General features: G+C 38.1%; 1 protein-coding gene across 3 annotated transcripts in view; it reads right to left on the bottom strand.

The window, feature by feature from the left end:
- Nucleotides 1-27,124, bottom strand: part of LPGAT1 (lysophosphatidylglycerol acyltransferase 1) — a 115,392-nt gene that overhangs the window by 43,954 nt on the left and 44,314 nt on the right. The window contains exons 1-2 of one of the 3 annotated variants that reach the window (XM_079107616.1): nt 21,121-21,320; nt 19,527-19,791 (exon numbers count right to left, since the gene is read on the bottom strand). In XM_079107616.1, coding sequence (XP_078963742.1) covers nt 19,527-19,782 — 256 coding nt within the window. In that variant the 5' untranslated portion in view covers nt 19,783-19,791; nt 21,121-21,320. Of the gene's footprint in view, nt 1-19,526; nt 19,792-20,673; nt 21,011-21,120; nt 21,321-27,124 lie in introns of those variants that run through there. The other 2 variants (XM_079107617.1, XM_079107615.1) reach the window with 2 other exon arrangements.

The raw sequence follows: 27,124 nt of genomic DNA, 5'->3' as shown, positions 1-27,124 counted from the left end.
AAAAGAAAATCTCCATGACCTGGGGTTCTTAGCTATTACATACTCACAAATAAATGCAACCCATAAAAGAAAACAAAATCAAGAAATTGAACTTTTCCAAAATTTAAACATTTTGTTCAGGAAAAGACATTGTGTTCAGGGAATAAAATGGGAGAAAATATACGCAATCACATATCCAAAAGAATTTGTATCCAGCATATATATAAAGAATTCTTAAACTTAGCATTAAACAGCCCAATAAATGGACGAAAGACTTAGACATGTCACCAAGGAGGATACAGCATATGAACTGCAACTAACCATATGAAAAGATGTTTAACATCATTAGCCACCAAGGAAATGAAAGTTGAAACTACAATGAGCTACCTTTATATACTTAATAAAATGACTAAAATTTAAAACTACTGATAATACCAAGGACTAGCAAGGGCAAAAAGAAATTAGAAAATTGCTGAGACAGTGAGAAATAGTGTAGCCTTTATAGAAAAGAGTCCAGCAATTTCTTTAAAGTTAAAAAGACACCATATAACCCAGCAAACCCACTTCTTGGTATTTACCCTAGAACAGAGATCGGCAAACTTCTCATAGAGCCAGATAGTAAATATTCTTTCCTCCAAGTCAAAGTAATTGAAGGAAGATATTACTAAATAGACTATACTCTTTTTATTTCTTAAATGTTTCTTACATTACCTGCTTAACAACCTCTTTCCCCACAGTAATCTAGTTCAAATTTACTTTGTTAAGCCACTGAGAATTGAGGTAGCTACTAGGGTTTCTTTCTATAATATACTCCAACAGCAGTACCTGCTACAAAACTCTCAACTTGCTCAAAGGTTTACTTTCTCAATCTTTTAAATAGCTCCTTTATCTATGAGTTGACCAATAGAACGCTATACTGAATTCAGAGATCAGGATTTGAATCAAAGGTATTTTAATTTTATTCCACTGGAAAAAGTTTAAGCAACAGAATTAAGTAGTATTGAGTAACTAGAAAAAAGGAAATTCTAACTTCTCCTAAAGGCAAAGAATTATACCAAATTGCCAGGAAATAAGTATATCACATAGATGTCTCTTTGCTTTCCTACCAGACCTCTAAAAAGCTTTAGAACAGACTGATACATTGTAGAGGTTTCAATCTTCAAGAAATATATAGAGATAGAAAGGAATTTAGAGAGATATATTCATCTAGATCCTTCACTTCACAGAAATTATAAGTCAAATAACAAGAAACAGAATTCTGTGGCTGCTCCTTGCCCGACTGAATAGCTGCAAAGAAAAACACAGATGGTAAGTATAATTAATTTGCACCACCTCCTGCTCACTATCCCCCAAAGCACTTATTGATGTATGCATTCATTCAACTGGGTTTATTCTTTTCATAGAGACACAGGGTTCCACCATTGTGAGAGACAGGTAAGTATACTGGAATTCTATCATGAAGTAATGAACTTATAAAAATCAATTATGTGAGCTTAGCAAAAAGAAAATGTAGACAAAGTAGACCTGGAGAGAAGGGAGAAGGTGGAAGAAAAGAAGAAAAAGAGAGAAGTATTTTGAAGAGTACATGCAATTTTGTCTGTCTTTCCAGTCAACAGATGCATGCCCTGGAGTAAGCATGAACCTAGAATTGTGAATCTGCTGCTCCCTGTCATTTTCAGTTCTCTTGTCCCCATCATCATGCCAGCATCTCACCAAGCAGTATGATTTTAGTTTTTTAAAGGTACATTTCCTTTCATATAAAACTTAAGCAAACTTTTCAATAAGGAAATATGATTCCCTGCCCTCAAGGAATATGCTCACTTGTTGGGAATAAAAGACAAGGTGGGGAATAAGAAAATACACATGAAAGTATGTACCACAGGAGCTAAGAAAAGAAGAAATCCTTGTGAGCTGAAACATGAAAGGAAGAGCTCCTAAGAACATGAGGAACACGCCTGGTAGAGATCTTCTGGAACAGAGAGTTGGTGAGAAGAGGAAATAAGGTTGTACCTGTAAATACAAGTCCAGCTTATGGAATTATTTTTAAAAGTCAAAGAGTGAAATATAGACCAGGAATATAAAATTCTTTTTGTTACCACGCAGGTGACAACTGAGCAAAGTAGGCTTCCTTCATGACAGCAGGAAGCTGTGAGACTATCTAAATAGAAAGCACATGTCCCATCCAAGGAGGGCAGTTACTCTTCAGCTCCAGTCTCTCACTGATATTTGTTATTTGGGAGTGCAGACCCAGACCACCATATGCTCCCATTCTTTAAGAAAATATTTATGTGTTGTATAATTAAGTTTCAGTCAATGATGGACAGCATACATGAGGGTAACTAATTCATACACCCTAGGTGTGTAGTTTAGGTTTGTATAAATATACTTTGTGATGTTCACAAAAGGACGAAATCACCTAAAGATACATTTCTCAGAAAATATCTGTCTTTAACACAATTATAATTGAAAATATGAGAACTTTCATGAAAGTACACTGGAAGAAGTTTCCTGAGGAAGGAATGGAATCCAAAACAAAGGGATTGTTCTTGGTAGGAGAAACATTCTACATAACAGGAAGAATAAAGGGAAAGATTACTAAAAGATAAGGCTGAAGAGGCAAGGCTTGGGGAACAAGTCTATTAGAGCAGCAGAATTCTCAATATTATCTTATAGATAACAGAAAGCCAGCAGATAAAAGGAACTGGCAATAGAAGGGAAGGAAAGAAGGTAGTAGGAATGAGGAAGAGTGGTGGTTTGTTACAAGGGAGTATTTATTTTTTAAGATAAGAATGTCTTTAAGATCTTTATATCCTGGAAGAACAAGATGGAAGGAGGTAGTATTAGTGTGGTAAAGCAAGAAAAGATGGGACATTAGCCTTTGATAAGATGAATGAGGGTGTGAAGAAATTAGGAGAGGATGATAAGACAAAAGGGAACTAGTCTCCAGAGCACAGTCCCAAAAAACCCAGGACCAAGAGTAAAGAGGAATTAAAAACTGGCCCAGGAAAAAGAACTGTTCAGAAAGCTTTCACAAATATGTTAAGTAAAACTGAGCTAGACAAAGTTGGGGAAGCCCAATGTTGCTCTTTTTTTGCTCTTTCTAGAACATTCACACCAGCCAAATGCCCAAGAGCTCTTAAGCAAAAGAAATTCACAGCTGGGATTTTAAAAGTGTCTGGTCTGAGGCTTGACCACATTTCCCAAATTTGAAATTTAGGAATGAAAAGAAGAAAGTACTAAGAATATAATAAAATGAGAAAAAAAAAATTGTACTATATCTTAGTAAAATTTTCCTATTTGGAACGGTTTTCATTCATATTCTCTCAATTTCTACAACAGCCTTAAAAGACATATAAAAACAAGTGTCAGTCTTATTTAAAGCTAAGGATCCAATAAGATACTGATGCAAGGTAATACTCTAAGTAAGCACATAAATCTGATGAAAAGCCATGTCTTTTGATCCCTGCAACTGAAGTGAAGATTGTCTCTATCTAATGGGATTAGTAACCATTCAACTAAACATGAAATGTGCTATGTTCTCATGGTATAATGGGTTTTAGAGAAGACCTTCATACAAAGACCAGCTCTGCACCTTGCTAGCTTTATCACCCACTCGGAGCAAGTTACTTAATTCCTACCAGTCCTCGCTTGCTCATTATAAAAAGGGGTTAATGATATGTCCTCTCAGGATTGTTTTCAGTATTAAATAAGAAGCCACGTGTAAGCACTTACTAAAAGACTGGAACACAGATACCCTGTATTGGTAAGTTTCTCTTCTCATTGGAGACATTACTAGTTATCTATCATCTATATAAAAGCTACTCCCCAGTCTGCAGAATGAAGTAAAATGCCTTTTCTTTTAAAAATAAGTCTTAGCAGAAGATAAATGGTTCCTAAAAGAATCAGAGAAATTAATTTAAAGAGTAAACTATAAATTGAAGAATCTAAGGCCAGAAGAAAAAAAATCATTTCAAGCCTGGTATTAGTAAGAATTAAGAACATGATACAGAGAAATAAGAGAACAAAAATAATTAGAACACACCATAGGTGTAAGCTTCTCACTGAACAAGGAGTTCAGACCTAGAGTCTATGGTCTATAAAGGGATTTCAGAGAGTTATTACCTATTGAAACTGTAAAATTGTGAGCATATGCAAAGGTACTGTGGGAAGCCAAAGAGGTCCCCCCAGATGTCCATGTCAAATCCCTGGAACCTGTTAATGTTACCCTATATGATAAAAAATGTGATTAAGTTAAGGATCTCAAGAGGAAGCACTTATCCTGGATTATCCAAATAGACCTTAAATCCAACAACATTTGTCTTTATAAGAAATATACATAGAAGAGGAGACAGCAATGAGACCCTGGAAGCACAGACTGAGTGATGCAGTCACAGCCCAGGAACATAGCCTGGAAGCTGGAAAAGCAAGGGATCTCCCATAGAGCCTTTGGGGGTTCACCTGCTGACACCTTGATTAGAACCTTCTAGCCTCTGGAACACTGAGAAAATAAATGTCTATTGTTTTAAGCACTTCTATAGTAATTTATTATGACAATCACAGGAAACTAATACAGGTGCACATTTTTTGGGGGGGGTAGCATAACTTTCATCAGATTCTAAAAGATGTTCTTGTGAACCCTAAAAGATAAAAGAACTACTATTGTGGAAAGTAAAGCAAAATTGTCTATGATAAGGAACTAGAATTTAGTAGTAGTAATAGTAGTAGCAGTAGTAGTAGTACTAGGAGTTGAACACAGGAGAACTCTACCATTGTGTTATACCCCCAGTTCTTTCCATTTTGAGACAGGGTCTCTCTTAACTTGCCCAGGCTGGCCTTGAACTTGATTCTCCTGTCTCAGCCTTCTAAGTAGCTAGAAATACAGGTGTGTGCCATTGTGCCTAGCTAGGAAACTAGAAATTTTAAAAATCTATAGAAAATGTAGATCCTGGGATCAGATTCTATAGCTAGTAAATGTTGAAGTTATCCTCTGACATAATTTAATATTCATTTAATTATTTCTTGGGATTAAACCCTCATAATACATTACAAGGCAGAGATTCCTAAACTATTCAATATCTTGCTAAAAATGTGTGTTCCTAGGTTCCACTTTTGCTGTACTGAATCAGAATCTTCAAAGTAGTGGAATCCATATATATATTTACACTTATATAATGTTCCCCAGATAATTCAGATGTACAGACAAATTTGGGAATAACTACTGTAAAGCAGGAGTTGGTAAATGTTTTCTAAAAGAGAGTAAAGATGGTCAGTAAAAAATTTAAGACATATAGCCAAAACAGAAAACTGAAGATATTATGTAGGCACTTAGGTAATATTTTCTAATATGTTTCTACAAGATTTTTATTGACAAATTCAAAATATAAAAGATAATAACTGAATGTAACTCTTTGTAATACAGATCTACTAATGAGAAGAATGGAATTCCTTGTTGGGAGAGATAACAGTTTGCTTAATTGAAGTTTAAAGTTACTGTTTTTGTATGTCAGACTGATTGCAAAAGTTCAGCTGTAAAAACCTTAGCTGGAGGGGACTTACAAAACAGGAAATGAATTGGATTTAGCCCAAGGGTTGTAGTTTGCCAACCTTCACTGTAAGGTAAAAGAAGGAACAATCCCTGCCCTTAAGCAATTGACAAAAGACAAGAACTACAAAAGTAAAGAAAGAACATAAAGCAGAACTCTGAATGTTTTATGTTGTAGAGCAGTGATTCCTAATCTTTTTAAGTATGAATATTCTTTTTAAAGTCCAAAAATGTGGCAGACTTATATAATAGCTCTTCTAGCACCAAGTGAAAATATCCATAAAAAAAGCTACTAAAGTCTATAATGCCTTCAAAAGATTTATTAGTCAAAACAGGAACTATATACATATATATTAGGAAAATATTAGCACATATTTCAAGACACACTTCTTTTTTCATCCACAGATGGTATTTGAGAGACATATGAATTCCTGACCTCAAGGAGATAACTCTAAGCACTGCAGTAAAGCCCAATGTTTAGGAAACACAATTATGGAGGAGATACCAGATTTTCAGAAAGGAAACAGCAGAAACTGTGGGGAACGGTGTCCAGGTACTAGATAAGCAGGTAGAAATTTTTGATGAAATAGAAGAGCAGATTTTAGGAAAAGGAAGAATATCAATAAAAATAAATGCAGAGGGACTGTAGGAGAGCAGTCTTACTACTGCAGAAAGAATTCTGGTTAAGATTAGATCATGGAGGCTGTGGACCTCTCTGTCTTTGCCACTATAGCCAACATTTAAGTGCTTTCACTGAGTGCTGGGAGGCATTCACTCATTCAATTCTCACCAAGAACAGTTTTTAAAATACATTAGCTGTGTACGTAAATGACCTTTGTTCCATCAGTACAACCCTAAGTGGGTCAAGACCTAGACTTTTCCTTCTTAAAAATAAAGTCTTAGAAAGAGACTTGCCTTGACCCTGTATTCTTGCCACTAAAATCCTCTATTCCTTGACAGTCAAAATTCTGGACAGTCATACTTGCTTATTTCCATTTTATCCCTTCCCATTCATCACCCACCTCCAACTCCAGCCTAGTTTCCAACTCTCCACCTCAATGAAGTTGTTCTTGCCAAATACAATAAAAGATATATTAGCTCTCATCTTACAAAACAGAAACTGTCAGCAGCATTCAGCAGCTCTCCCTCCTTTCCCCTGTGCGTGCGACCCTTGAAACACTGTGGACTCTGGGGTGCTGCACTATCAAGGCAGGCATTCCTCCTACTTCTCTCCAGCTGTTCCTCCCAAGTCTGTGCCGTCCACCTCCCCAAACACTGGACTCTCTAGGGGTTGATTCTGGGTGTCTCATCACTCAGTACTTAACCATCTCCCTAGGTGATCTAACTCATCTTCACAGCTTTAAAGGCCACTGATAATTCCCCAATTTCTCTTTCTAGCTCAGTTTTTCTTCTGAGTTCCAGAGTGCATATGAATATCTACTGCATAGCTCTACTTGGATGTTTCTCATTTACCCCAGGCTAAATTTTAAAACATCTTTCTCTCTTGCTCCTTCTCTAGGCTTCCCCATCCCACCGAGCAGCTCCCACCAGAAGCCTCAGGGGCATCTCTGTCACCTGTCCCTTTACTACCTCCTCCATATCCAATCCCTCAGCATGTCTTAACAACTTTCCCTCCTATAAACTTTCCAGTTAATTTACTTCTTTCCATCTCCACTGCCATCGCCCCTAACCAATCACCTATTACCTTCACACACACATGAATCTTCCAGAGCTGCAACCCCCAGCCTCCAACAATACGCACCACCATTCCTCTGGCTTTCCCTTCTCTCTAATCCATTCTCATAAGGCAAGCACAGTGTACAATTACAGGTAAGAATTGGATTTCATCATTCCTTTATTTAAAATCCTTCCACAGTTTCCATCTAAGATTAAACTTCAAAATTCTTCAAACGTACCATAAGGCTTCAGATTTGGCCTCACCAGCTTCCCAAATGACTCCTCTCCCTTCACTCCATGCTGCCACCAACCTGACCTTCCCTTTGTTCCCAAAGACAACAAACCTTGTTCTGCCTTTGCACATGTTGTCCTTGCTCCTCCTGGTTTCACCTGGCCAACCTAATTCCTGAGGTTTCAGTCTCAATGTCACTTTCTCAAGGAACCCCCTTTCCCTGACACCAGAAGTCTCCACATTAAGTTCTCTGTTTCATCCTGACAGCCCCTCTACTTGTTCTCAAAGCATCTTCCACAGTAGTGATTACATGGTTATTAAATAACTCCTGCTGTCTGTCTCTCACACCATAAGTAACTCGTTAAGAACGAGTTATACTGTTAGGCAGGTGCAGTGGCACATGCCTGTAAGCATGTAAGGTTAGCATAGCTGTTTTCCACTAATAATAACAATAATAACAATACTTATCATTCATAGAAGGCCAAACACCATGTTATTCATTTTATAGTTGAGCTTCACAAGAAACAAATATTGTAATCTCTGTTTTCACAGAAGATGAAACTGATCAGAGAAACTGAGCAATTAGGTCAAAGTAATACAACTAGCAAGTGGGGGGTGGCAAGATCCAAACTCATATTAACTCAAAAGACAATGTTTTTTTCTAATATAGTATGCTATCCTTAATATCATACTTATTTAACAATATTATTTGCTGAGAATACATCTGTATTCAAGTATCTGGGGGCTTAAGACAATTTAAAGTAATTATTTAAGCTTCAAAAAGGTTGCCTAATTCAGTCTCTCATACACAAAAACTAATTCTATCCTACTCAAATAAAATAGTCTGCAACAATTACTCTAGTTGACATCCTTGCTCCTTATCCTTCATTTTACAAAATATATTTACTTTCAGTTAACTTTGTTCTCTGAAAGGAACACTATCAACCTTAAAATGGAACCATCACATTAGGTGAAAATGTGCATATTCATCTTTTTTCAAAAAACATTGTACAGGTTACTTTTGAACACAAGAGTTCCTATGAAACTCAACTATTCCCAAAACCATCCATCAAAATTAAAATTATGCCCCAAAAATTCTTTCAGTAGAAATTAATCTAAATCACACTGTCTATCCCAGTATTTTATAAATCAACCGCTTTGCTAACTAGCAGTAGGTAGTGAATAAATTTTTGATTGATCAATTACACAAAATACTTCTACAATTGATGTCCTGTTTTGTTTCATTTTGTTTTTGAGAGAGAGAGTGCTAATGATATTTCTAAACCAAATCCTAATAAAACATATAACTAGTAAATATTTTCTCTATCTGGACATAAAAAGATCATTCAATCCAATTATGTATATTAATTCTGAAAAGCACTGCCCTAACTCAGTAAACACTTTTAAATCCAAAATGGTTTTTTAATTTATTTTAGTGAACTAGCCTCATTATTAAAGTCATAATATGTAACAAAAAGGAATATGAATTTTTAAAGAATTAAAATATAATAAAATGTACATAACATTCATAACTTACTACAAAGCTACAGTAATCAAGAGAGTGTGGTACTGACATAAGGAGAGAACTACAGATCAATGAAACAATTAAGAGTTCAGAAATAAATCCATATCTAATTTTGACAAGGATGCCAAGATCATTGAATGGGGAAAAATAGTCTTTTCAACAAATGATGCTATGACAGTTAGGTATCTACATATAAAAGAATGAGGTCTGGACCCTTTCCTCTCTCCATACAGAAAAATTAACTCAAAATGGACTTCAGAAATAAATATAAAAGCTAAAACTCTTAATAGAAAACATAGGTATACATGTTCATGACCTTGGCTTAGGCAACAGTTTATGACACTAAATGCATAAGCAAACAATAAAAAAAACAGTCTAGTATCCAGAATTTATAAAGAACTCTTACAAGTTGTATCAATTAGTTTTGCATTACTATTAAAAAATACCAGAAACAGGCTAACTTTATAAAGAAAAGAGGTTTTTTACTTGAGTTTTGGAGGCTGAAAGTCCAGACAGCATAGTACAGGCTCAGCTAAGGGTCTTATCACCTTAGCTGCATCACCAAATGCAAGAAACACTTAACGAGCAATCATTTCACCAAACAGGAAATCAAGAGACTGTGTAGGACCAGCTCAAGCTTTTTATAACAATCCTACTGAAAGAACAACCAGAGTCCCATAAGCAATATGCTAATCCCTTTTGAGGGCATGCCCCCAGTTGACCTTAGGACCCACCTCTTAAACATCCATAGTACCTCCCAATACTACCACCCTGGGGATCAAGCTCCTAAAATATGAAGTTTTGGAAGGACAAACAACATCCAAATCATAGCATAACTCAACAATAAAAAAACCTAGTAGCCCAATTTAAAAAAGGGGAAAGAATTTGAAATGACATTTTTTCAAAGAAGATATACAAATGGCCAACAAATATATGGAAAGACCATTAATCACTAAGGAAATGGAAATTTAAACCACAATAAGATACCACCTCATATTCTCTTGGATGGTTAGAATTTTAAAAAAATAATAATAATAAATAACCAGTATTAGTAAGGATGTAGAGAAACTGGAACACTTCTACATTGCTGCTGAGAATGTACAATAGTGCAGCTGTTATGGAAAACAGTTTGGTAGTTGCTCAAAGGTTAAACATAGTATTACCACATGACCCAGCAATTTGACTCCTAGGCTTAAGAGAATTGAAAACCTATGTCCATACAAAAACTTGTACATGAATGTTCATAGTGACATTATAATAGCCAAAATGTAAAAACAACCCAAATATTTATCAACCAATGAATATATGAACAAAACGTAGTATACCCATACAAGGGAATATTATTCAGCCATACAAAGGGATGAAGTACTGACAAGTTATAAAGTGGATGAACACTGAAAACATTATACTACATGAAAGAAATCAGGCACAAATGATCATATTTTGTATGATTCCATTTATATGAAGTATCCAAAATAAGAAAACTATAGAGACTTAATATAGATAAGAGGTTGCCAGAGGTTAAAAAGAGGAAGAATGGGGAATGATAGCCAACAGGTTTAGAATTTCTTTTGAGGGTGGTGAAATGTTCTGGAATTAGATGGTGATGATGAATGCTTAATTGTGTTGTGTGACTATACGAAAAAAACAACCAACCTAGATGTCCTTCAATTGATGAATGGATAAAGAAACTGTGGCATATATATACAATGGAATATTACTCCATCATAAAGAATGATAAAATTATGGCATTTGCAGGCAAATGGATGAAATTGGAGAATATCATGCTAAGTGAGATAAGCCAATCTCAAAAAACTAAAGGACGAATGATCTCGCTGATAAGCGGATGATGACATATAATGGGGGGTGGAAGAGGTTAGCATTAGGGGTAGGGTTAGGTTTAGGGTTAGAGTTAAGGAGGGTGGCAAGAATGGAGGAAGGAAGGACTGTATAGAGGGAAAAGAGGGGTGGGAGGGGTGAGGGGGAAGGAAAAAAAAATAACAGAATGAATCAAACAACATTACCCTATGTAAATGTATGATTACACAAATGGTATGCCTTGACTCCATGTACAGAGAAACAACATGTATCCCATTTGTTTACAATTAAAAAAAAAATGCAATATATGCACCAAAAAAAAACCCACTGAATTGTATATTTTAAAATGGTAAATTTTATCATATATGAATTATATTCCAATTTAAAATATAAACCATGTTTAACACTAAAGTTATGCTAATCAGTTTTGTTTTTGGATGACTCAGAAACATCTTGGTATACTTAAATTACAAACTTTTTTTACCTTAAAGCCTCAAATAGTACAAACTTCTAATTAATAGTAGGTGTGTTATATGCATGATTTGTACAGCTTCTTAATGCTTAATGAATTTTTTAAAGTTTGGGAAAGTTTTTTGCTAAAATTTGATCAGTATAACCTCATAGCTAATCTTTTTAGAATATAATTTTTAGTTATCTATACTATCATTTAAAATAAGCAGAAATCAATCAGACTTGTTTCATTTTTCATATTTTAAAAATAACTAATAACTAATTTTAAAGATCTAGATTTTATGTGATTATATTCATAAGAAGAAATGAGACATTCTGCTAATTAAATAAGTACACAAACAGCAGGAAACATCTCATTTAGTAGGTTAGTGATATGGTACACAAAACTTGAAAAATCTTGTGACTTGCAGCTCTTGCTAATGGCACTTCATTTCTTGGTTCCCACTGAAAGTCCACTTCATGAAATGAGTAGGTGAAATCACTAACAAACAGTTTTTAATGATCAGAGTTGACCATTTTTAGGCACTATTAAACCATATAAATGCAAACAACTATCATATACCTAACAGAAACAGTAGTAATTGTAATTTGAATTTTTTTTAATGAACATCACCCAAGTAATGTGAATGACCAAAGTAGGCTCAAGGTAAGGGAAGGAAGATGGGCACAGGCCCCATCTAAAGGTGGCAGCCATCTTATGCTTGATGCTAGCAGGTGTGAGGCCTTTGCATGGCCTGATTTCTAATTTCTCAACAGCAGCTGGAAATGCAGATTTTTTTCATGTCTTGTGAAATCTCCCTAATTGTAAAATGCTGGCACCTAAATTTGTAAAAAGCATAAGGCCAAATGAACACATCAGCTGCTGAATATGGCTACTGGTTTACAAACTCCAAAAAGAAACTCTTAAAACAAAAGCTAAGTACTTAGCCAACCCCAATTTTAGATTAGGAATAGTAAACACAGGAAACTAGTTTATAATGATTTTTATCCAAGCTTGGAGGTTATTAGTGATCCTTAAACATTTCAAGATGGTCCACAGATCAGATCCTAAAGTATAAATATTATATTACATTATTTATTCATGTCACATTACATTCATACTAATTACTTAAGTATCATTCATTTAGATGACATATTCTTACTAAAGCCAAGTGGAAACACAGTGGATGTCTTAACTATGTGCAATTATAAATAGTCCAACAATAAAAACAGCTTGGGAACCACTGTGAGTGGGGGAAAACACACATACACACACACACACACACATACACACACATATATTTTGGAGACTACTTGCTTTGAGGCAGATCTCAAAGAAAATTAACTGGTCCAGAATTGGCCAAGAAGACCAGACTCAGTCTGACTTGGAGAGGCAAAACAGAGAAATAATCAGGCTCCACAAGTGAAAAAAAAATCATCTCTGAAGCAGAAATTTAGAAATCTACCCTGATCCCATTCAAACCTCCTGCAAATAACAACACAGGTATTACAGCTTGGATATGAGGTATCCCACAAAAAACTCATGTGTGAGACAATGCACGAATGGTTTAGAGGTAAAATGATCAGATTATTAGAGCTGTAACCTAATCAGTGGATTAATCCACTTGAATGGATTAACTGGGTGGTAACCATAGGCAGATAGGGTGTGGCTGGAGAAGTAGGTCATTGAAGGGCATGCCTTGGGATTTATATTTTGTCCCTGGCATTCATATCTCTATCCCTCCCCTTCCCTCTCTCCCTCTCCCCATCCCCTCTCTTTCCCTCTTTCTCCCTCCCCCTCCCTCTCCCTCTCCCTCTTTCTCTTTCTCCTCCCTGGCTGACATGAACTAAGCAGATTTCCTCCACCATGACCTTCTACCATAATGTTCTGCCTCATGTGGGGCCCATAGCTATGGAGTCAGCCAACCACGCACTGAGATCTCTGAAACCATGAGCCAAAAGTCTTTTAGTCAGAGTGACACAAAAATAACTAGCACAACAGGGAAAATAGAATTCATTACCTTATAAGGAAAAGTAATTGGCATGGCACTATGATACTGTAAGAAAAATGGTAGAAATGAACAGTCACCGGCATTATATTACAAAGGAGAAGGTAAAAATTATAAATGAATATTTCTGTCTGAATTTAAGAAAATCAGTGAAGCCACCACCAGTAAAGCAAGACCACAGAACAGAAATAAAAGAATTCAAGAAAGAAATGTCTAGATAACAGGAATAAGGAAGAATAAGCTAGCAGAACTCAACAGTTATAGGAAAAAAACAAAATCACAGAAATAAAGAAAAACTGAAAGGAGAACAAAGAAGAGATATTACAGAAAACAGTAAAAAACATTAAAGAAAGAAATTTAAAAATGTTTATAAGAATTAAAGGAAAAAAATTGTTATAAAAGACATACAAAGGGAGATTCAACACACACATAACTAGGATCTCCAAATAAGAAAACAAATCAGTGAAACACAATAAATAAAGATTTTTTAAAATACTGTCCTGAAATAAAAATAGATTTGAATCCGCGTACTAAAAGAACACACATGCACTAGGGAAAAATGATCTAAATAGTCAATACCAACATAGTCCAGTAAAGTTACAAGAAGTCAGTGATAAAGAAAGAATCCTTTATGCAGATAGGCAAAAAAAGATCAAGTCACTAATAACCGGGAAAAAAAAAAAAAAAACCTGGCTTTTCACACCTCCATAGTAACATTTAGGCATTTGTATAATATGCTACTACAGGAAAGAAAGGGTGATAAGGATTTTATAACCTGCTAAGCTGTCCTTCAAGTGTAAAGAAACAAAACAATTCTGAAAACATAATAAGAAAACCCATTTTGTTCCCACGAGCCATTATTGAGAAATTACAGTTTGAGCATCCCTTATCTGAAATGCTTGAGACCAGAAGAGTTTGGATTTCAATTCTTTGTTTGTTTGTTTTTGTTTAGATCTAGAAATATGTGCAAATACATAATGAGCTTTCTTGACAATGGGACTGAAATGCAAATGCAAAAGCCACTTAAGTCTTATATATACCTTATATTCATGTACCCTGAAGGTAATTTTATGAAATATTTTTAGTGTACCTACATTTTGACCTCACATGAGGTCAAGTGTGGAATTTTCCACTTGTGGCATCATATCATACCAAAAAGTTCGGGATTTTGAAGCATTTCAGATTTTGGATTTTCAGATTAGAGAAGCTCAATCTGTACAAAGATTGACTGGGAAAATTTCACAAAAATGCTTGAGTAAGTATTAAACATATTTAACAAAGAATTAAGACAAAACAGATGTAGATAAGTGTAACAAAATAGAACATAAAAATTGTCCATACAATTATATAAATGCAAGTAACAAACTGAGAGAAGGGGGAAAGGGCGTGGTAAAGTATAATAAGCTTTCAGATGACCTTAATGTAACAGGAGCCAAAGGATACCCTCAAAGCTTACAAATGAAGCAGCAGAAGTAAAAACAAACATAAAAGTATATACTACCATGAATACACTAGTGACTGAAATTGGGCAATGGAGAAGAGAAAGGAGAAAAAAGAAGAATTTGAAAAAACAAGAATTTTACCTTTGTTCACAGAAGAGTTACTATCAAATTTTATATCTTTCACTGTGTGACCTCTTGTTCTTGCTTTGTTTTTTCAGACATTTAGCCAGCTTTGTATTTTTGTCTTATTTATATATATTTATATCACATATAAAAATAGCATAAGAGAAGTGAAATTTCTATTATGCTGCATATATTTCCATCAAAGGAACAATTTAACCTCTTGCAGAAATCCATAGTTGTGATAGTACTTTCAGATGTTAGAGCTGTAGCTTCAGAAGGAGATTTCATGTTTCCAAACAAAAGGGCACATGGGATAGTAAAAACTAAGATCAATATTGGCTATTTAAATACGAAAATAAACTGTGGCAACAAAAATTTAAGTTCCTGCTTAAGGGGAAATAACTGTGAAACCTCTCTTTCAATTATCGATAACAAAAGGAGAGGGAATAATAATAGTACCAAAATGATAAATTTGTTGTGAGCATTAAATGACTAAATAGCAAAATGTCAAAGTAAAATGATATTCATTAGTGTGAAGCTCTTAGAACACTACTTGGCTTATATTTCAATAAATGTTAGCTAACATTACAGCCTCAAAGATATAAATTTCAAACTGATATATTATTCAAGTATTTTAAATCCATTATAATTACTGATTTATTAGATAAAGATACCCACTGAGAAATAGTTTCCTAATGGAGAAAAAAAACCCAGGAATCTGGGAGGAATCCCTATTCCCTCCCTGCTACCACTAATGCTAGATCAGAAGCTCCTCCTCTTTCATCCCATGCTACATCTCTATTACAGCATCATTCAATATATTTTCATGGTCTCCCACCAAGGCTGCTGTGAGTTCCTAAAAGTCAGCAATGTCTTTGGTGTCTCAGTACTTCCAGTACACCCATTCCCACACATAACAGAAGATGTGTTAAATTAACAAACGTGTATTTTATACAATCTAGTTCACATGCTCTGATTCACGGTTTATATTTTATGGATTGCAACCACCTTGATATCAGACCTTTCAGGAAGGTAGGTAGCTAAGGAATTTCAGTTGGGATTAGGAAGAAAAGAAGGGATTGTTCAAGAGACTTGAGCTGGGGATGTAGCTCAGAGGTACAGCACTTGCCTAGAATGCATGAAGGCCTGGGTTTGGTCCCCAGCACTGCAAATAACAAAAACAAAAACAAAACAAAAGAAAAAAACAAGAGACACTTACTGAGCACTCTATGAGTATCAGGCAACAAATTAAGCTCTAGGGTTATAAAGAAGATCCAGCTGTCACCCCCACTGATGAGTAAAAATGTTAAAGGTAGATTAACTCTGCTGACTCTAAGTTGCGGTGTTCTTTCCATTAGAGCAACATCTTTCAAACGTTGACTAAACACACAGTAAAAAAATACATTGACACAACACTCAGCACATTTCTGATTTTTTCTATTTAACTATGTTCAATTTCACTTTCCAAAAATGTTTATCTTGACAGTCTAAATTGGTTTTATGACTCAAAGACTGAAAAATACTGTTCTAGAAGATACATTTTTAAATCATTCTCTAGAAATTCAAGGTCAGATATAATTTCTGAAAATTAATTTTGCTTGTACAACAAATTTGTATCCCAACAAAAAATGTAGAATACTATCAAATAACATGCAAAGATGAACATATAGCCATAGCAGCTGAGGAACCTAAGCCTTATCTACATCAGCTTTGCCTAAAGCCATCCCAAGTAAATACCCAACCTAAGGAAAACAACATTTGCTAAGCAAAAATAGCTTGGCAGCAAGTCCCTGGTACCCCAACTCCCTGCCAGTCAGACTAGCCCATAAGACTCTCAGTCCTGTATAGAAATTCTGGAGTTCTCACTTACAATGAATGTTTTTTAACTATTTCATGTATAAAGACTTTAATGTGCTTGGATGACAATAACTTTATTAAAATAAGTGAAAGTGTAAAATAAACTGTCATAAATAAACACATTTTCCTTTTCACAAAATCTCTCTGAAATTTGCCAATCTTCACTTAAATTGGAAAGATGGATATATTGATTTACCCCCATCCAAACAGAGCATGCAGAAATGAATCACTAGTTAAACTGGTGTCTCTTGTGGTTTGTCCTTAAAATACCAGGACGAAGACAGTATAAAACTTTTCCTCAACCTGTACAGTACTTCCCACTAAAAGAAATGTTGACTATCACCTCCACCTAGTATAACAGCAAGCTGGGGAGGAACGAACTCATTGTCTTCAGAGTTCTTTCAAGAAATGTGTACCCCTGACAAGACAATGTCAGAAATAAGCAGAAAAACCAGAAAATCCCTTTTCCAGCTTTTGTGCCCACAGGTAATTCTCCAGCTCTGAGAATGCAAACTAAATACAAGAAAATTCATTTAAGTCCTTGGGCTTCACCATTTGTCATCCAAGAAACATGTCTGCATTTAAAGGACTCATTTTTGTGACATCTGCTGTACATTAAGAGGCAACATCATGGAACTTTAATACATCTTCGTAGCCCGGAGCGGTGGCTCATGCCCATAATCCCAGGGGCTCAGGAGACTGAGGTCAGAAGATTGTGAGTTCAAAGCCAGCTTCAGCAACTTAGCAAAGACCTAAGCAACTCAGTGAGACCCCGTCTCTAAATAAAATACAAAAAAGAGCTGGGGATGTGGCTTGGTGGTTAAGCACCAAGTTCAATCCCTGGTACTAAAAAAAAAAAAAAAATACATCTTTATGTTTCCTCAAAGGTCATTTGTTTATTTATTTGCTGTACTGGTGACTGAATCCAGGTGCTAGGTGAGTCTAGTACTGAGCTACATCCCTAGCCCAGTAATTTGTGCAGAACTAGAGAACGTGACTGTGTTCTACTATGATCAGACTCTCTGAAACCAAATATTCTACATATGGGAAAAACATTTAAAATATACGCACTAAAATATTCTATATTTAAATGAGACACTGATCAAATTGTCAAAATGAGGTAGCTTAGAAAAGAGCAGATCCACCATATGCACATCATGTCAAGACCACTTTCTAAGCAGGTGGCAAAATAAACCACACAGTAGTTCTATAATTGGTAAGGAAGAGATACCCCAAGAAAATAAAAATACACTGCAGCTGTGCGATGGCCAAAGGATAACTAATTTCAAGCAGCAGCACTACATTTCTTATAATCTCAAAGTCAATGACAAATTAATTTTTTTCATCTTTCCATCATGCTGAAACTTATAAATATATCACACACAAGTCCAAACATTTCAATAATTTTGTTGTGTTTAAGTAGAATCAACTTCTAGAATCTGAATCTAAAAAGCTTATGAGCTCATTTAAAACGAGCATACTTTTAAAAAAATACAAAGAATAAAAAGTACAAAGAATAAAATAACTAGTATCAAAGTATATTTGGAAAAGCACAAAATATATCAAGCAAAGTCATTCAAAGACAGCAATGCAATTCAGATAAGAATTCAGGATCACAGACTTGAACTTCATTTTTTTTTCTCTACCACTGCTACTACTTCTGGTCCATTTTTAGGACCAGAAGCTCACCTACTATATCCAAAGAGCAGAAATCTCAACAAGACACAGGACAAGGAAGCAATGAACACACTATCCCAGGTGCTTCAACACTTGCAGAGTAATAAATGGCATTGCAGGAAGGAGAAAAGGCTTCATCTGGGGCAACTGAGAACATTCTGACATAGCAAGAGTCTGCCAGACTCCTTAAAAGCAGTGTACTGTCAGTCCTTTTCTGATGTGTATGGATAAAATCTGCAGATGCAGCCTGGGCAGGAAAAGAGGGAGGCCGAATTTAAAAATGGAGAACAGCTATGCTGCTTGACTCTGAGAGTATGTACCCACCTCACTGTTCTAAGCTCTGAACTGCAAACTACTGACCCCAGCATCTGCGGCATGATTGTTAAGGAAACTGCCAGACAGTTAAACATTTCTGTGATAAAAAGCCTCCACATTTGACAAGCACTAGAAACCTCAATGTTTTCATTATCCTAAACTTGGAGGAAAAAAAAAATCAAGTAAATAATGGACATCACATTTTCACAGAAGCGTTAAATTCTCAAAGTATATATGGTTTATAAAAAGAAAATAAACACTATTTCTTATTTAATTCTATGAAAGTCCACTTCAGAATAGTGTTACTGCTGCTCCCCAAAATGCATTTAAAAGCAGAAATAGAAATTTACTTAAAAGCACTCAAGAGAGAAACTAGCTTAACATAGGTAACAATTTTTAGAACTTAGCACTCTGAGATAAAATATAGATTCTAGAGAACAAAACATACATAAAGAGCCATTTTTGTTTGGCTTATAATATTATTAACACAGATCAACATCACATTAAATGAAAAAACTTATTAAACTATCTTTGCATAAATAGGGTTTGGTCGCTTTTTTCAACTCCCAATGTTTATGGGATAAAAATCTTTATAAGCCCTCAAATCCTATATAACATACTTCAATTTCTCTATAAGATCTCTCCCAGTTTTAACAAATGAATGTCAATCACATTAAAAATATTACTTAAGAAATTTAAGAGAAACCCAATAGGACTGTTTTTCTTTTCTTTCTTTCTTTTTTTTTTTTTTTCAACAGTGTAAGCATAAAAGCATCTTCAACCCAAAGCACAGCAAATATTCTGTCATGGCTCCTGACTTAAGCATAGTATTACAGATTTTTTTTTCAGATGCATTAAACAAAAGTGCTCACATTCTTACCTGTATATCCTGCGAACCATCCCCAGGAAGCCACCATTCCTAAAAGCCATTTATACATGGTTCCTTCAATATACCAGAACCGCTTACTGTCCAGCACTCGAAGGGGCTGCAGAACAATTACATAGCAGACGTAGGATGGAATAGCAACCAGGTTGTTGAAGATCATGAAGGCAAATCTCATCAGGGCTTTCACCAACATCCAGCCCCGTCGTGGAGCTTCTTCCAAAGTCGCAGCCATTCTCACACTGGAGTCCATTCTGTCTTCCTGAGGTGAAAGGAAAATTCATTTAAAAAGGAAAATGAACTAAACACATCTAAATAGTCAGCAGCACAGAATTGCCTCCAGCACAAAAATAAAGGAAAAAGCTAGGGTCTACGCTTCCCGGGTGTAGTACCTCAGCGATCTCTCAGGCAAATTCCAGAGGGGGACAGAGAGCAAGGAGGAGGAACCGCACAAGGTCAAGGGAGCTGTTCACCGGGGCACTTGGGGCATGTCATAATATATTTAGCAAATGATAATACAATTCCCACTCCTAATTGGAGGCGGTCCCCGCACCGCGTCTCACTGCGGTCGTCTATGTGGACTTTAGGGAAGAAAAATAGACCTGCTTGCTTCAGACACCCTCAGGGTCTCCAAACTGAGGGCACACGAGTGAAACGACCGAAGCAGGCACCTCTCGGTCGGAGTCCCAGAAGGCGAGAAGCTGGGCGTCCTCTCCACCACCATTCCTGCACATTGATTCATCCCTTTAAAAGGTCTCTCGCATCAGCCAAGAGTTACGCTCAAAATTCTCATTTGCAGCAATAGGGTTTTTGTTTTCCCCTTTTTTTTTTTTTTTTTTTTTTTTTTTTTAAGAAAAAAAGAAGGGCCTAGAAAAGAGAAGATAAAAGGTAAAAGGAAGAAAGAGGGGCTAATGAGGTGAAAACGAGGAAGCAGGGGAGGGGGGAGCACAAGCCAGAGGGAGGTAAAGGCAAGGGGGCCAGGGATGAAGAGAATGAGCTCTGCGACCGGAGGGCCGGGAAGCGAGGGATGATGAAAGAAACAGGACGAGGAGGCGACCACCACGCTCCGGCGGGGACACCGGCAGCGGTTTCCGCGGATGAGGAAGGGGTCTGGCGGCGGACACGGGCCGCGCTCCGGGCTCACCTCGGCGGGAGCGGGCGGCCGGCGGCGAGAGGCGAGCGGTGGCGGAGCGCTGGGGCGAGCGGGGTCGGGGGCCCGCGGCCCGGGGCGCGGGGCGGGGCGGCGGCGGGTGTCCCCTGCCGAGAGGTCGCGGTCATGGACGCGGCGGCGGCCAAGGCGGCCCGAGGCGCTGCGCGAGCGGGCGCGCGAGCGCCCTACTCCCCTCGCGACTGCCTGCGGACAGAGGGACGGCGGGGACTCAGAGGCCGGACCTGTCACCGGGGCGGGTCCCGGGGAGGCGGGCGGATGCCCCGCGCCCCCGCCTCCTCCCCGGGGCCTACCGCGCCCTCGTCCCTCAGGCCGCCGCCGCCTCCTCCCCGGGCCACGCGACGACACCCCTTCCCCGCCCCCAGCGCCTCCCCGGGCCCGGCTCCGCCGCGCCCGGCCTGAGCCCGCCGAGCCGGAGGTTACCTCGGGCTGGCCGGGGCCCGGCCCGGGCTGCAGGAGCAAGAGGAGCCGGAAGAATGCATGGCCTGCGGCGGGACTGGCGGAAGGAGGCGGCGGCGGGGCCCGGCCCCGCTCCGGCTAAACCGCGGCTCGCGCCGGGTCCCAGGCGGCTCCGAGACTTGGTCCCCGGGGCCCAGCTGCGTTCGCCTGGGATGGCGGGGAGGGGCGGCGGGAGGAAGCGGCGGGAGTCGGGACTGCGGCAGAGCCGCCCCCAGAGCGCCCTCTAACGAAGGCGCGGTGGCGGCGGCAGCCCGCGCCGCGGACCCTGCCAATCTGCGGATCTGGGCCCGGGGCTGCCTGGCCGTTAGGCCAGGACCTCGCTGAGCCCAAAACCCAAGCCAAGGCGGCTCGGAAAGATCTAGGGATGAACACCAAGCCTTACGCCACACGTGGAGTGCTTCAGTCCAAACAGAGCCCTTTTCAGCCCAAACCGCCGCTTTTCATTGTTAGGGCGCCTCTGCCAAAACTGGGAAGCTGTCTTCTTGAAGACTGAATGTCCTTTTTTCATTCCTAATGAAACCCAGTTGCGCTCCTGGCCTTTCTTCTAAACCTCCCCAGAGTATTAAGGTCTAGAGTTTTAAATCAATTCCTTTAAGCGCCAGAGTTCTTATTTCTGGAAAGCACCGGAACATTAATGACAATTCCAATTTCCCATCCTCCCTCCTCTCCCCTCCCCCCAGATAGAAAGGAATTCAGTGGGAATCCAGTGATCTACTCAGAGAGACTGAAATTCGGCTAGTCAAAAAAGGAACAACATTTAGCCAAGTGCCTGGCATTGAATAAGTCCTCAAAAAACTGGCTATAGGAACTCCAGACAGGACAACTGGGAGGTACTGTAGCTGCTTTCTATTTGAAACACTGACCACCAGAAGGAAAACAGAGCAATACCCTAATGTCTTGTCCACTTGAACATTCTCAAATGATCTGCCTAAATTTGTTTTTAAAAAACCCAACTTATAAAACCTTATGTCCCTTCATCATATTTGTAAATTATAGGAGGGCACTTTTCACATGTTCCCAGAGCATTGTCGTATTTGACAATAGTACAGCCTATTCTGCTTGTTTTGAAAACGTTCATCACTATGTTGCTTTGGACTCTTACTCCTCAAGGCACATTGTGTCTTTACACACACACACACACACACACACACACACACACATATATATATATATATGTGTATGTGTGTGGAACTGGGGATTGAAGCCAGGGCCTTGCATATACTAGGCAAGCACTCTACCACTCAGCTATATCCCAACCCACTGATATTATATTTTAATTGTACAGGGCATAAAAAAGCACAGGCCATGTCAGGAAACTGTCCATATAATCTCAACTGATGTATAGCAATAGAAAAGCTAGATATGCCCATTCTATTCCTTGTATTCCCTCTGTTAATTTAGGTGCTGAGGTAATAGGACCATTAAGAAAATCATGAGCAAAATAACAAATGTATTTGAGATTATTGTTCAAAATGTATTTTAGATTATTGTTCAAAATGTGTCATTATATTCACTATATACACTAGTAAGCTAGTGAGGTATGTATTTCTTTGCAGGATCAAGAGTAAATTCCCCTAAAGATTTCATTCTTTCCTTCCCATTCAGCTTTCCCACATGCTGAGTAAACACAGGCTGACACCTGGGGAGAGATAACCTACAATGGGATTTACACCTGGTTCCTGAAGGTGGAACATCTGCCAGAGCACCAGATACACCAGCACTTAATAAGATGAAATTAGTACCTGCCAGCCAAGCCCAGAAAAGAGCCAGAGGTCTGTCCAGCAGGACCTGAAACAGTGGATCTCAAACTTTAGTGTGCAAAAACATCACTTGGAATGTCTACCACAGTGGGGAGGAAAGAAAAGAAAGAAAGAAGCCTGGATTCTTAGGCCTCAATTTAACATTTCTATATCCAGAGGGCCTGGAAACTTGCTTTTTTAAAATTACCATAAGTGATTCTGATGTAGGTAGTATAAACAGATTGCTTTAAGGAACCTCAACCTAGAGTTATCCTGAAATGATCACATCATTTTCTAGACCCTTCATAATTTTAATCATTTGATCATATCTGTTCTCATCTGTATTAATCTGCTAGGGCTGCCATAACAAAATACCCCAGACTAAGCAACAGAAACTAATTTTCTCACAGTTCTGGAGGCCAAAATCAAAGATCAAGGTGTGGGCAGTTTGGTTTCTTCTGAGGCTTGCTTCTTGGTTTGCAGGTGGTCACATTTTCACTGGGTATTCACCTGGTCATCTCCCAGTGCATGCACCTGTCTGCTTGCTCTTCTTGGTGTCTCTCTCCAAATCGCTTCTTATAAGGACACCAGAGACTGGATTAGGGCCCACACTGATGGCTGCTTTTTAATTTAATTGCTTCTTTAAAGACCCTATCTCCAAAGGGTCATATCCTGAAAAAGGAGGGGGTAGGGCTTCAACATACGAATTTTGAGGGTACAGTTGAGCCATAACATCATTCTACTTTTTACATTGCCAAAGTCTGCCATTTCACTCGCTCCTCATAGAAAGGATCTGGAATCCCTCATCTCATTGATCATTGCAGGTGTTCTATTGACTAGCTCCAACCTCGAGAAGCCAGTGCTAGGGATTGAACCCAGGTCTTGCACACCTGCTAAACATGTGCTCTACCACTGAGCTACATTCCCAACCTGTCCTTAGACTTTTCTTGAAGCTCAGTAAAACACATTGTGTTCCAGGTACAGATATGCCCTAGTTTTGTGCCAAGGGTGTGTGTGTGTGTGTGTGTATGTATGTGTATGTGTCTTAACTTTCTGACCACAGCAGCACATTCAGTTTCAAGATAATGTGGCAACCAGGGGTAGTGGCAAAGGCCTGTAATCTCAGTAACTTGGGAGGCTGAGCAGGAGGGTTGCAAGTTTGAGTTCAGTCTCAGCAATTTAGTGAGACCCTTCTCAAAACAAAAGATAGAACTGGAGGTGTAGCTTAGTAGTAGAGCACCCCTGGGTTCGATCCTTAGTACCAAAAAATAAATAAATAATAATTCAACACCTAGAAAGTATGAAAAACTGTGCTAACTTTGGGAATAATTTCAGATGATGCTTGTATTTATTTCTTATATTTCACATTTTAGTTATACATTTTGTATTCTTTCACCTTATATATAATACCTTCCTCTTGCCTACAACTTTGTTGTTCTCTGCCATCCTTCAACCACTTAGGCAACCTGCTGAGATTTTTCAGTGGCTTATCTCCACTGCATGACAGCCAGAGGGATTTATAAATGCTGTGGATAGCCAGGCATGGTGGCACATGCCTGTAATACCAGTGACTCAGGAGGCTAAGGCAGGAGCATTGAAAGTTCAAAACCAGTCTCAACAACTTAGCAAGGCCTTAAGCAACTTAGCGAAAGAGACCCTGTCTCGAAAAATAAAAAGGGCTGTAGATAACCATAACAGGAAGATTGAAATGGCCAGTTCTTCACACTAGATCTGCAGAAAGCAAGGACCCTCTTCAATGACTAATTAGGTTCCTGTTCCCTAAACTACCTTTATCAAAACCTGAAGTCTAGAATTTCAGAACTTTCATATACACCCTCAAAAGGGAAAAGCGGGGTGGGGGGCAGACCCCACCTTGTAGTTGTAGGTGTTAAAGTTTCTGTTTTGAAAGCCATCACAAAGATAATCCTCTGAGAAACAAATAGGACTGTTCACATTTCCTGGAGTCTCCAGACATTTGAAAACAATCTAACCACAACACCTTAGAAGGTTTAATTCTACCCATCTGGTCTACATACCACAACAAATTAGGTTACAACAGGGAGGAGTTCCCTAGGGCCCAAGAATCCTCCTGGGCCTTTTTATTTTTAACCCCCTTCTAGTGGCAATTATAAAAACATTTTATCTACCTGTGTTGGTTTCTGCACTGAAGTTCCAATGAACTAGTTCCTCTCCAGGGGAAACCCTATCAGCCATTTTGTGGATGTGCAATGACTTGGTACAGGACCTACATCTCTAGGAAAGAGTGGCAAGATAGAAATCAGCAGCATGAAAGAGTCAGTCATTGCAACAAGTCAGCTATAACCTCAAACAAAAGAGGAAAATAAGTGTATGGATATTCTCTATTAGTATCAACCATCACTTAATATAAAACTTACTGGATTTACAACTTTGAAATCTTTTAGACAAGGTGAGTCAAATCACCAAGATTTGACTGTGACTTTAAGCCATTTTTCAGCAACTCTTGTATTAACAGTATTGGTCCTGAACAATATTGGGAAGTAAACAAGCTGTCTTATTCATGCGCCTCTCCTGTCCAGCTAACTTCCCTTATTCCCTCTGAAGACTAAAATTATCCTTAGTTTTCCAAGGGTTCTGAAAACTCTACATAAGACAGCACCCTAAGCTGGGACCTTCTCTCTCACCTGTCCAAGGTTGCATTTCCTTGGTTCACTCTATCTGTGTTGCCTAGTGTGGTAACTGATCCACACTGAGGTGCCTTGTGGCTCTAAATAGTGTTCTCCATTCCTAAAGTATTATCATTTTATAAAGAAATTCCTCAAGCCCCAAAGCCCTAGCACATTTCTGCTAGTAGATTCTCAGGTCCACTATAGGTGGATGAGTACATCTTTTTGGAAAAAGATATTTCAGCAACTTCCTCCACTCACAAAACCTACAAAATCACATAATATACTCATGAATAAGACAAGTTCAGATGTAAAATGATATTTTTCTAACTTAAGAAATAAGGACATTATTGCTAGATAGGTTAAAATAAATAATAATTGCTGACATTATTGATCACTTTCAATAGTCCAGGCCATGTCCTCAGTGCTTCACATGTATTAATTCTTTTTCTCTTCATTAACAGCTTTGTAAGGACCATATTGTTATTCACATTTTACAGATTGGGGAGATTAAGCAATTTGCCCTGGTTCACTCAACCATCAAATGGAGGAGTTGGGACTCAAGTCTCAGAGCTCCAGAACCCTGCTCCTGATTTCCCACTAAAGTGCCTCGCTGGGAACAATTGCTAGAAAAGTTGTTGTCCACCAAGAGAGTGGAAGTTTCAGAGGATGTTACCCTTTTCCAACCTCATCTCACCACTCCCTCCTTGGCCCTGCATCTGTCCCCCATTGTAGTAGTCCCACTAGGAAACTGCCTGGAAAGGACATACTATGCGACTTCACTCTCAGAAGCTCATGCTTTTCCCTTCTCTGTGTCTACTTGACCAAATTCATCTCTCAGGGTCCAGCTAAGATGGCAAAGAATCCACATCCCTCACTTCAGAATTCATTGCCTCTTCCCTGGGCATCTGCTTCTGTTCCTTGGCTTACATTGGAACAAACCTGAATGTTTCACACTTCTGGATCTCTGTTGAGATTGTGGGTTCCATATCACCTGTCTTTTTCATCATTGTCTTCCTAGCTACTTATTATCTCCAATGGGGTAGAAGCAGATTTTTTTTTTTTAACGCAATGGTTATCTAATTATTTAGAGTAATTTTTTTCATTAAAAAATTAACAATAGGATATATCAAATGGTGAAATCATCATCATCATCTCTCAAACCGCGGTCAGAAGAAATAATGTTGCTAATACTTCATTTTAAATTTTATTTCAATCTTTGAAAATAGATTATTTCAGTAATAATCCATGGCTAGAAGTACCTCCATTTAACCATTAACTTTACAAAATAATAGTACCTTTTTATTATTAAAACATCTTCCTTCTTCTATTCTCAAGCTATCAACTACTTCCCATGCACCCTAGATGATGTGATCGTAGTATTTTTCTTTTTTTTAGTTGTCAATGGACATATATTTATTCATTCATTTATATGCAGTGCTGAGAATCAAACCCAGTGCCTCACACATGCTAGGCAAGCACTCTACCACTGAGCCATGACCCCAGTCCGTAGTATTTTTTTCTTAAAGGACCATTTTCAATATTTCATTTTTCAAAAAAAAAAAAAAGTGGAATCCCCAAAAA

The sequence above is a fragment of the Sciurus vulgaris genome, assembly GCF_902686455.1.
Source record: "Sciurus vulgaris genome assembly, chromosome: 12".
Lineage (NCBI taxonomy): Eukaryota > Metazoa > Chordata > Mammalia > Rodentia > Sciuridae > Sciurus > Sciurus vulgaris.
Note: the sequence above shows the minus strand (reverse complement) of the source record. Positions and strands in the feature narration are given on the sequence as shown.